This window comes from Echeneis naucrates, chromosome 9 (assembly GCF_900963305.1).
Source record: "Echeneis naucrates chromosome 9, fEcheNa1.1, whole genome shotgun sequence".
Classification (NCBI taxonomy): domain Eukaryota; kingdom Metazoa; phylum Chordata; class Actinopteri; order Carangiformes; family Echeneidae; genus Echeneis; species Echeneis naucrates.
The window spans coordinates 15,103,487-15,115,971 of NC_042519.1; the positions used below are offsets into that span (position 1 = coordinate 15,103,487).

General features: G+C 41.4%; 1 protein-coding gene across 1 annotated transcript; it reads right to left on the minus strand.

Moving 5' to 3' along the window:
* Positions 1-299: 299 nt before the first annotated feature.
* Positions 300-10,249, minus strand: plekha2 (pleckstrin homology domain containing A2). Its single transcript, XM_029511601.1, has 12 exons — positions 10,010-10,249; positions 6,914-7,074; positions 6,729-6,785; positions 6,274-6,322; positions 6,042-6,139; positions 4,861-4,992; positions 4,560-4,649; positions 4,406-4,474; positions 4,236-4,306; positions 3,631-3,694; positions 2,115-2,192; positions 300-1,996 (listed from the first exon to the last, which is right to left on the minus strand). Exons 2-12 carry the CDS (start codon positions 7,052-7,054, stop codon positions 1,544-1,546), a joined length of 1,302 nt encoding a protein of 433 aa, XP_029367461.1. The 5' UTR covers positions 7,055-7,074; positions 10,010-10,249; the 3' UTR covers positions 300-1,543.
* Positions 10,250-12,485: the final 2,236 nt, after the last annotated feature.

Genomic DNA, 12,485 nt, shown 5'->3' on the forward strand with positions numbered 1-12,485 from the left:
AGACTGCAGCGTTGCGTCACTTCCGCCTTGACTTCCTGTTTCAAATCTGCAGTTTACGTCTTCTTTTAAATGTATTTTTTCAAAGTGATTATCCCGAATATTACTTTCGCAGAGTTATAAAATGATTTTCCAAGCCAAAGCAATACTTTTAGACATTTGATACCCTCTCTCATTTTCCATGAGTTTCCTGAGACTGAAAACTTTTTTCCAGGTTTGGGAACACTGCACTTGCCAGTAAATAGAGTGGTCAAGTTAAGAACAAAACAAAACAAAACAAAACAACAACAAAATAGCCCAAACAAAACAACTAAAAAGCATAATTTTAATATACAAGAAGGAAAATTAAACAGGAGTACACACCTTCAGAAAAACGGAAACAGACATGGAACATGGTACCACATCAAGGAAGTCTTGAGGTGAACCTGAGATAAGCTGACTGCTGATGTTACACACACAACCCAAAGCATTTGAGGCATCGCTTCGGTGGTTAACTGCAGTGAAAGCTGTGACAAAAATCTTCAAAACACAAGCAACAATGAGAAAAGCAAAGTGCGGAATTTCAATTAAATTACCAAAAGTTGTGGCGCATTTTACCACACCATGTTGGAAAAAGAGAATCACATTTACAAAGCTGTCGACCATCGGACCAGCCCTACTTCTTTAATATTGGAAGTACATTCTACAACAAGTACCATGAAAACACCGCCATGCTGTTATGGTACCATGTTACAAGCTAAAAGAGAGGTCACAGTTTACTGACAATTTATCTTTAAGCAAAGTATTAGAGGATTAGAAAGTGTAAAATATGCTGCATACACGTAAAAGCTGCTGCTGACTTCATCTTCACTCTACACAAATACAAAGTCAGCTGTCATGTGGATACAAGTACCTTCCTTGAGTCCTATGGGATACTTCCCCCCTGACACCTGATTATATTGTAGTAATAAATGCTTGTTAAGTATTAATAAGGGTAAGTGAATGTGAGGGTTTTTAATACAAAAAAGGTGGGAAAACACATCTTGGCTCAATAGGAATACAACATTACCAAATACCAAACTAGTTTTAAGTGTTTTGTGAAAATAAGCTTGAGTATAAAACAGATGGATAGTAATCTGTTAAAATGCCTCCAAACGCATCGCCTTGCAGCAGGGGTGAAAACACGATCCCGGTGACAGTGTACGTGTCCGATGGGAGCCTAGTGCATTCACTTGAAAGCATGTGCCATAATATGTAAATCTGCAAGAACAGCTAACAAGATTATTCAAGTTTTCAGAGGAAGTTGATCTAAAAACACTCCATTATACTTTTTCACAGTCCTGTCAACAACAAACTGCACCTCTTGGTCTTCTTCCAGCTGAGTGATCCTTCATCTGCAATGCAGCTACAAGACCATTAGGTGGCCCCAACCTCATATCTTGGTCTTTAGGCTGATGTCACAGTGTTACTTCATTGGCAGGGAACACTAGTTTTACCAGTCACATTAATTTAAATGCAGGTACTAACACTTAAGTCCGTACAGGAGCTGGGACAGATCCCGCCCGGACTACACATCTGTGGTGCGGATGCCGTCGTCATCCAGGCTGAACGGGAAGCTGCAGCTGGTGTGAGACTGAGGCTGGGAGCGGTGTCGACGACGCCCGCTGGCCACGTCTCCCGACGCTGTGACAATCCCCAGTCCGCTGGTGGGAGGTGGGGGGTTTGCACTGGGGCAAGGGGTTGGGGTAGAGAGGGAGTTGGACGAGGAGGAAGTGGAGGAAGAGGTGGAGGAAGATGAAAGCGAAGGCAAGGTGGGTACCGAAGTGAAAGCACTGTCTTCGTCCTCTGCGTCCAGGATGGAGGGCTCACTCAGCGGAACGGGCGTCCAAGGCTGCCAGCCCGGGGCCACAGAGCAGGACTTGAACAGCGGAGGTCTGCGCTCATCACTCTGTTGACCACGGGATGTTGTGGAGGCATTTTGACTTCGATAGAGGGAAGATGCACGTTTATATAAAAAACCCTGCAACGAAAGACAAAAAAAAAAACAAAAAACAAAAAACAACAACTTTATTTTTAGTTTAGTTTTGTTGTTTTTATATGTCTTGCCTCTTACGGAAAGGTAGAAACAACACGTTTACCTTAGGAGGACATCGGAACGCCTGAATCTTCATCGCAATGTCCGCAATCCAACCATGCATCTCTGCTGGAGAGTCTGTCTAAAGGGAAAAATTACCAGATTAAGTAGAGCAAAGCTGTCATTTTCACACCAGCCACTGGGCCAGCCTGTCCTACTGTCACATCTGCTAAAAGCTGGAAATCCCCCATTTTACTATTATCCCAACATTTATTGATCCAGCAATCAAGTATGTTCTGTGTATGGGAATTTCTCCTGCTGTGCCACAAACAGTACCTCCATTGTTGCATACAAACTCAAGTAAAAAAAAAAAAAACAAACAAATAACACACCAGCAGTTGAATAAACGTGTTCCTTCATTGGGGATGATCATTGGCAGGATGGTTTATTTTGACTGTGTGCACTTCTCTGCAGCCAGGGATACTTGATCATTTGATTAAACTGCAGCAAACACAGACAGTGGCCAGGCAACGTGTCTTCAAACTGTTGTACAAGGAGACTGTGGTTTGTTTCTAAGATAATGCTGGCTTAGCTTGTGTTGAACCATGCAGGCGCTGTGGGTGAGTGGAGAGTCACATCCTTTGGATTTTCCTGGAAAAATTAGCCCGAACACTGATATATATTTAGAAATGAGTCCACGGGACAGTATTTTCAGATAATGGTAACAAAAAGAGGTAGTAACTCATGCAAGATGATTCCCGGTCTAATAAACTTGCGTGCAGTTACTATTGCAGAAGGTAAATAGCCAACATGTGCACTTTTGAATATACACATTTATTAAAAAAAAAATGCATTCATGTATTTATCTTTTTTTTCTATGTACCATTTCAGTATAATGTTGAATGCTGTAATGTGTGTGCAACTTTTCAAGTTTATTTTATTTTACTTTACATATTTCAATTATGCTGTTCTGTTTTGGCAGTACTGGGAGGGTGGGTGGGAGAAAGAAAGAAAAAGCTTGTTTAAGCTTGTTAAATGTCTGAGATCTATCAAATAAAAATATTCTAAAAAAAAAAAAAAAATCCCAGTCTTATGTGAGGTATCTTTACATTGCTATTTGTTAGCCTAGACATGGTATAAAGAAAATGATAATAATTAAAAAAAAATATATTTCCGTCTGATTATAATCTTTCTCCTTTTTCTTTGGGCGTTGTATTTGTTTGTTAAATGTTTGTCATGCTAAATTTTCTGCTTAAAACAGAAAGAAATAAAAATGCTCATGCTTCCAGCCTCGCTCTCTTTCAGTATTTCTGTTTTGATCAGTCCATCAGCTGTTCTCCCTGGGGTGATGATATTGTTGTTTTGGTAACAGATGGCTGGGCCCATTTCACAAAAACAAACTTTTCATGCCACACATCAGCAGCGGAGCATTTCGGGGAGGGGGGACTGCTAAAAACATCAGGACAGACACTCCTGGGAACGCAACTGGAGCACTTTCATCAATTCTGCATGTTATAGATGCAGATCTTAAAAGTATGTGATGATTCAGGTTTGAAATCAGGAGGGGAAAGGGATTTTACCTGAATGTAGAAAGTCCGGGAACCAGTGATGATCTCAAACAGGTTGTCTCTCATTAGAAGATCCCTGAAAGTTAAAAACAATTCTGCTGAAACACTGTGGCTAAAGGCAGATAGTAGCTGCTATTTTAATCAGTCTATTTCAAAAAAAATTAACTGTAGGCCTATCTGGCCTACGTTATGTGGGTGAAATGAAGAAGAATGAGAAATTATTGATACTTGGAGCTATAATGTGGTTTATTTCTTAAAGTTACTCGGTTCTGTTAGTCCAAAGAGGCCAGAGGGAAAAGCAAAAAATTGTTTATGGGCTACTGTTTTATCCAACGACAAGAGCCTATGAAAAATGTGATGAAAAGATCTTCCAGTCCCTCTTTGACTGCTGTACTGATAAACTGAATGTGTGTATCTCTATTTTGTAGGGCGATGATGAATTTGTTTCAACGGCAACAATTCAAATGCTTTTTGTACTTGCTCAGTGAGTGTTGTCCATGTTATCTGTTCACATTCAAATAATGTATATTTGTTTACATCCATATTGAAAAAGTAATCAGATAGAGAGAAAGCAAAGTAGTGGGAGAATTTGACTATATGTTTCACATTTGACTCACCCTGACTTGACGAGACATTCGTGGACTTTCTGAATGTCCTTCAGTGGAATGGCTCGGAGAGGCTCCTTATCCTAGGACAAACAGAAATACGATTATGACATGGGCAAACAAAGACGACAGCCATACAAAAAGAGACAGAAAATACACACAAAGAATGTTTGACTCCTCACCATCTCAGACTTGTAGTAACTGACTGTGTTATCATCCAGGGTGAAAAATCGCCTCTTCCAGCTTTTTCTCTGGAAAAACACACATTACAGATTCCTGATAGATTTCTTTTATTCAAACACAAAGTTAATCAGTTGTTAGTAGCTGGGTACTCACCACATTTCCTTGTTTCACACAGTAACCACATCTCAGCACACCCGGCCTGTTGCCTTTCCTCTCTCTTCCATCCGTCTCTTCACTCTCATTCTGCAACATTTAACCAACTTCATCATTATAATAATCAGTGGCCTCAGATACCTCAGCTTACACCTTTTTTTAGAACCACAAGAAAGCATTTTAGCTTTGCCAAAATTAAATGGCCCAAACAGATAAACTCATGAAGACGTGTACCTTTTTGCATCATCAGATTCATTGTTGCTGTCAATATTGTAACCAAAGTGGTTTTCGTTTCTTTTACCTGGATGGGAGTGTGCACCACCACGCCGCCTATGATTTCAGTCTTGTAAGCCTGCTGTCTCTTCCCTCCCTGAGTGTCACTGATCACTGCCGTCACATCAGACCTTGGAGGTGCAGGGCCAGATTTAGGGACCTGTGAGGGCAGGATAACATTAACAACACAGACATCACTGTGTAAAACAGCTGGGGAAACATTTGCTCTAACGGACAGGAGCTGGCGGTTTAACCCCCACTGGGAGTCTCTGCTGGAGTGTGATCGAGTGTGAAATGAGAAACGAAGAGTGCTGTGTTATCAAGTCTTGCAGGCACGTCGCTTGTTTCAACACTTACAAGGGAAAAAGGATTGCATGATTGTGGTACTGTATTGCAGTGAGATGTTTTAGAGCTGTTCCTGTAGCCTCCCCTCATTGATATAAATGGGGTGGATAAATACTTGTTTTTGTAAAACAGCCACCTAAAGGACAGTTGCATAAATATATAATAATATTATAATATAATATAATATAATATATTATATATAATTATATAAATTCCCCTACCTGGATGTTGCTTAAGACAAAAAATAAAATAAATAAATAAATAGGGGCTGCATTTTAAATACTTAATCTCATGGAAATCAAATCCTGAAATCAGTCAGTTTTTCACTTTGATCTTTTTTTTTGACATCATGTCCATTGTACTTTACAAAGTGTTATCACAGTTTCATTGAGGCAAGGAAACTCAGAGATGGCGGCAAAGCAGACCTCCGAACGAGGGGGAAGTGAAAGAAAGAGTGAGCGGTGCTGCTTCCTGTGTGAGTATGCAGGTGAGAGAGAGAAACACTCATTTCTCAGCGGCCATTATTGCAGGTTGCCAGTTATAAAGGCCACAGTCATAAGAGCCAACAAACACATATAAAGCCCACTGGCACTCATACGCAGTGTACCTTTGACACCTTCACCACAGTGATGTGGACTTGTTATCACTCATTGCGCATTCACAATTTCCTCATTCAGAGAGAGTGTCAAGCAGAATTGTAGGCAACATCCTGGCACACACACCTTTAAGGGTCAAACTGTTTCTAGTCATACGACCACAAAAAGCAGCTTCCTGCACCCAGGTGGAAACATCAGATTTCTTTCTGAATGCGCATTACACAAGGACATCTGGCTATAATTTTGTGCGTTTCTGTGTCACACTCACAGTGATCTTGCTGGCCCTGTTGAGAGCAGCCACCCAGTCCCTCATGTCAGTCACATCATTTGCTTGAAGGAAGTACCGTCGGGAAACTGCATTGATGACTGCAGAAATAGACATAAGTTCCATGGATAACCACAACGAATGCATTATATAATTGTATCACATGTGTAAACAAAATTAATGCCATTGTGCACTAGTGCATGAGGCTGACTCACTGGTTCCCTGAAACACTCACCAAAACAGAACTCTGTCTTGGGCTTTTGCTTTGCTGCGGCTTCACTCACCTGAGAGGAGAGGAGAGCAGAGGAGACAAGGGCAGGGGTAAAGACACTGCTGATATTTTTTATGTTGATTCTACCGTGAGTGTCCAGGGAGGAGCTGTCAGCACACCAGTGCACTGAAGCCAGATGTCATTGTCTCGGGTTAGCTCAGCAAGCACCATGACATCTTGAAATTTTCAAGAAGTCTGCTTCAGCTCTGCAGTGCATGTGATCTTTAGCTACAACAGCAGATAACTCAGTCCTCTCCTGTATCTGTGAAGGCCATTTGCATGTTTCTATTTATGTGTGCGCTGTGAAGTTCTACATCCACACAGCTCAAATGATCTTTTCAATATGTGTTGGTTCACAAGACTTTCGGTAATTTAAACCGACAGAAAAGAAATGACAGGCAGTCGATGGAGTGGTTTACCTTCGAGATGTAGGTCAATTTCAGACTGCCAACAAAGCTGGTTCCACTCGGCAGGTTCTGCATGCAACACAAACACACAGACTCATCATTGGCTCAGGGTCCAAGGTTGTACGGCTTCTATTGGCCAATTTCACTTCCTCTTGTTGTTTGTGCAAGTGTGCATCATGCATGCATGTGTGGCGCACCTGAGGGTTGTCCATGTACCACAGCAGAGCATTTCCTTGCGTGTCGAGGATGAAGTATCGTCTCTGGAAGCGGCAGCTGTTCTCCTTCTCCTCAATGTCAAGGAAGCCACAAACACGGTTCAACCGGTCCACGTACGGCATGCTGCTACTATCACATATCACTGCGACAGATGGACAGATGGAAGGACTCGAGTGAGATGGACAACAGGAGGCAAAATGTAAAGGCGGCAACAGCAGGAGACAGACAGAAAGGCAGAGACGAGCAGATGCAGAGGACAGACCATCTTTCATTTAGGGTTCAAATACATAGAAGCATGCACGCACACACACCACACACATAGGAAGAAAGAGACCCACTCACACTCAGCAGTTTTTCATGTGACGTGATTGAGGCTGAGAAGCAAACCCTGAAGCCCAAGGCTGAGCTGAGGCCCTCCACCACAGCCAAAAATTACAGACTGCACTCAAGATCTGCACACACGCACATTTCCACTGGCCAGGGAAGAGAGGGGAGAGGGAGGGGGGAGGGAAAAAGAGGAGAGGAATGGGAGGGGGGGTCATTAAGATGATACCATGTCTTTGTACTATTGAGCTGATGATTGACAGCAAAAACCAGGATTCAATCAGCTCAGACCTTCAGGTATGCTGATGGTATTTCAGTCCTGTTCGCCGTCCAAGACTAGTTCATCCATGGCAGACATCTGACAGTAAATTTAAGAAGTTTGTTTATATATATATATATATATATATATATATATATATATTCTTTGGATGTGTTGGAAGGCTGCTGGCTAGTGAGAGCTCCATTATATAATCTTGTCCCCTTTAAGTTACTGGGAGATCTTCTCAGGTCTTCCAATTTTATTCCTTTTGCATTGCAACAGAATAAATGTAAAGTTTGCCATACAATGCCATTCTGTACAAAGTGAAAAGCCCTGATCATAAAATGCAAAGCAGGTTTACTGCACTTTCCCCTTTACTTCTCCAGATATTTGAATTTATGGAAAGGGCCTTATACATTATGGCCACAAAGGTAATGTGATGGACACTGAGTTACATCTGTGACTGATTTCTTTCTTTATCAGAACCAAAACTAAAACCGAAGTGACAGTCTTATAAAATAAATAATCAGGACTGCACAACTCTGCCAATACTTTTAAAGGACGTTCTTGGCTGAAAACCTCTCAGGAGATGGAAATTATTTCCATGGATACAATGACACACACACACACACTCATTCAACAAAACACAGAAAAATGCAAAAAAAAAAACAAAAAAAAAAAACCAACTGCCATATCAAGCTGCATCTCCTTCATACTAGATAAACTACGCTTAAGTAGATGGCTAAGAAAATGCTTCATTTTGAACCTGCTTTGAAACATTTGTGGGCCGTTCTAATGATGCTTAGACATCCAACATATTTTGTTTTGCAAAGGTACAAACAATTGAGAAGCACTTTTAGAAACCCTTGGCATGATGGAAAATAGAAAACGATGCCACAAAGGTCAGATACCAATGCTGAGTTTGGCACACACACATACATAAACACACACACAAACCAAATTGGGTATCAGAAAACATCTGGCTAAACCATTACCAGGAGAAGCTTTGGCAACTCTGGCAAAACTGTACCAACAGATATTATTAAGACGGTGTTGGGCAGATTCTTAAGCGATGTAAAGTGGCCAGGCTTTTAAATGCAGCAGCATGAGACAAATCTACAATTTACTGAATATATCTATCACAGCAATGACACATGCATATTTTCCTTTACCACATCCAGAGTAGTAAAGTGAAACCCACTTAAACTCTTTATATACATTTGCTTTATTTGTGTTAACCCTCAGACTCTACAGAAACCAAGAGCAGATTCTGGCTGTTGTCGGTAATAGAAAGATTAAAAGAGCTATTCGGCCATGATAGATGTTGATGGTGATCAGACACAGATATCCTGGACTGACAGACAATACTCTCAAAGCTGCACTTCAGAGTTGCAGTCAGCGAAGTTGTTCCATCTCCAAAAATTTGTAATGGAGGATTTTTCTGAAAACTTGAGCTGCGAGACCAAACCGAGTCCGATCTTGACCTCGCTTGAATTTTCTTTTGATTGGACAAATCCTCCCTCCACAGCTGGAGGGAGCAGCAACACAATGCAACTGCTTTCACAGGCTGAATCATAATCCCTGTGACAATGAAATTGACATTGACGTGTAAAATCTGTGGCCTTACAGCTTTAAAACTTCCAGCTCAAGAGACTTGGTGATTTGACAGAAAAGGAATGGGCAACAATTTGATTAATTGAGTAGTAATTTTAGTTATTTTCCGAGCGAAATTGTAAAAAAAAAAAAAAATCCCCCATTTGCTGCTCAAACCGGCTAAAACTGGTTTTATAATTTTTTTTTAACCAGTAATGCATTAACAGAAGAAGTTCATATTTTCAGGGGATGTGCTAGAAAGATTAGGGAGGGAGAAAGGGTCAAAAAGAAGAAGGGTTATGTAATTGTTATTTTTAAACACGCTAGCTGGATATTACATGTAGCGGGGTAAAGCACATTTTCCCCTCAAATATGTCAGACTCAGAGGTAAAATACATCCACCATGTAAATAGATTTGAGGTTGGGACTGCTGCTCGGATTTGGGAAGACGTAATTTTGGCTGACAGGCATTTTCCAGCTATGCCTGACATTTTATGAACCAAAACCATTAATTGGTTGCAAAAACTATTTGGTTGGCTCGATGCAGCTTTATATTGGTGGCTATTCCTGACTTCTTTCCCCCTGGGGCAGCTTCACGCCGCTGAATGACGTGTTGCACCATCATGCGTGCGTGTCTAACGTGATGATGAGCCCGCGATTTAAAAAAAAAAAAAAGAAAAGAAAAAAAAGGAAAAAAAAAAGTTTGGATGCGTTCACGGCGGATTTAGTCAACAACACCTGACAGACTGTCCGCATGGTCCGCTCAGATGACCCGCACTGACTCACAGCGGCCTGCCACACCTACTGAAGGCCACTGTCCCTCCAACACACACACTGTGACAGACACACACACACACAGACACACACACACACACGGTACCACAGTCGACGGTAGACTTACCCGCTGTGCAGAGTCAGTGAACGCCTCAGGCAGCGCCCCGCACGGCTACGACGCACAGAGGAGACGACCGAGTCCGCTCCGTACTCACATTGTAGACAAAGTTTTTTGGTTTCTTTTTAAAACAACTTTCACAACCAGCATGCATCTAGAAAAGCCGGTGTGTAACGGCCTGTCACACTCCAGTCTGTTTGTTTGTGTGGTCGGATTACTGAAGACTTGTCTTTTTTCCGGGTAGGACGTTTCGTTATTAGAATAAACCAGCCCCGGATGTGATCTATGCGCCCTCCTCCTCCTTCTCCTCCACCTCTGCACACACTATGAGGAACTAAACAGAGCTCAACAGGCTCAACTGCCCCTTTCCAACCTAATTTGTTGTAATTTTGCTAAAAACTTTGTCCTCTGTTTGGTCTGTGCTGTGAGAGTTTTGGCTTTGACAGACTTCCTACATCTGCAGCAGTGTGTGCTATTTCTCTTTGTCTCAGGTAGGAACTTGAGAAATGACTCAATCACACAAACACACACATGCTTATGTAAATTGTGACATGATCTTAAGCATCGCAAATAAGGACCTAGCCTTAACCTAGACTGTGAAACACAAACCTTAAAAAAAAAAAAAAGGCCTAACCCTCGAACAGACGCTGTGAACAATAGGGCTATTCACACACCTGACGACCTGTCAAAGGAGGCCAGTGTGTGTGACAGGTGAAGGATTATCTACCAGGGAAAGTTGGTGTTAAAATGCACTTCAAAGTCTGGTTAAATTGGAAGCGGGACCTTTATCGGGGCTGCAGTCAGGATCTCAGAGATAATAAGGTCATGACCTTAAATCCCCCAACCCTCGCCCGTTGAGATTTCTGGCTGCCTATATGCCGACCATATTCCTGAGTATGTCAATCTTTCTCTACACTGTCAGGCATCTCTGCAGAAATATTAAGTACATTATAGATAAATTACATACCATCCATTTTGATTATTGTTGTTTTATGCAGGTATGTTGTAAAAATAAAAAATAAAAAAAAAATCCTGAGGCCATAACCTCTAACAAATCTCTCAGAGGACATGACCTCAGTGGGAGCTCCAGCTTCACAATTGCTGGCTGGTTAACATAAGCAAGATAGTGGCTAATGTGGGAAGTATAGTTGGGTGAGGTACCATTAGCATGTTTATAGTTTAGTTCTTAATGTCCTGAGATGATTCAGAAATTACAGCCAACTTCTTTATCTGTTTGCAAAGACCCTTATAAAAATCATCCAAAAATATTTAATAAATCAGATACAAATGTTACAATTTCCATCATTTTGCATTGCATTGCAGATTATCGCTTTGAATAGCTCACATTGAGCTGCCACTTAGTTGTTTGTACAGTTGTATACTGAGCAGTGCTGTGCTCTGCCTTTTAGGTCAAAGGCTTGTTTGGGATTGTTGTGTTCAACTTCGATACACGTAACAGGTGACCTGTCAACCAACAATCTGACCACATTCACTACTGCTCTTTAGTAAACTGAACTTTCATTTCACAGGCAGAGAGAAAGAGGACATGAGACAAATGTTCAGTATTAAGGTGTAGACTTCAAATTTGAGACTTGTTAGTGCGCAAGCAGTGTGTGAAACAGAGCATGAAGGAGTTGAGGTTTGTCATTTAACGCTGTTGGAGGAAATCCAAATGTTACACCCAATTCCCAGCAGGTTAAAATATGTGTTTTATAATTGCAGATGATACAGACAGCACTGAGATCCACTCGTAGTTTTAACTCCAGCAAGGCATCTTCTCTTTGAGCTGTGTTTTGATGTAAATCCTTAACATCACATGGTTTGAAAAACTCACTGGATGTGAAGCACCCCAGACGGTTGCCCACTTAAAAACAGTAGAGTACCAAATTATCGCTCCGCAGCCATTACACAAAGGTGATAACATTTGAAGTCCTGTGATGAATCTCTGACAGAGAGAAGCAGGAGGATGAACTGACCTGACCTCCTGCTTTCAACACGCTCTGTGTTGTGGAGAGTTTGTGTTTGGAGTTTTCATACGTGTACAATCTTTCATGATGCTGAGCCTGCCACTTTTATAAATGCTGATCTAAGACATTTCTGCCTTTACAGTAGCATTTCTGTTTTCTGTCCTTTGGTAAAATTTGTGTTCCTCTTAAGAGGAAGTGGTTGCCCATCATATGACCTGCCCGAGGACGGAGACCTACCTCACTGATTTCATATCCTGTGGTTGGCTGCACAGGATTCACACAGTTAGAGAAGGAAGTCTTGAAGTTTCCACTGTCCCCCTCCCCATCCAGCTCTCACTCCTCCCGCTGCTGTTAAAATCGCAGACAGTGTTTTGACTATATATATATATATATATATATACATATATGAAAATAAACCCACATTTCTTTTGTCTGGCTTTTAAAGGTCATGTGTAGGACATCAAATGCCAAACTAAAGTCATCTTACCCACGCACAATCATACACCGTGAACATGCAC

Coding starts and splice junctions, on each gene's coding strand:
- plekha2 (XM_029511601.1), bottom strand. CDS start 7,054: ATGCCGTACGTGGACCGGTTGAACCGTGTTTGTGGCTTCCTTGACATT. Junction 6,323..6,728: donor AATTGACCTACATCTCGAAG/GTAAACCACTCC, acceptor CTCTCCTCTCAG/GTGAGTGAAGCCGCAGCAAA. Junction 4,650..4,860: donor TGGTGCACACTCCCATCCAG/GTAAAAGAAACG, acceptor TAAATGTTGCAG/AATGAGAGTGAAGAGACGGA.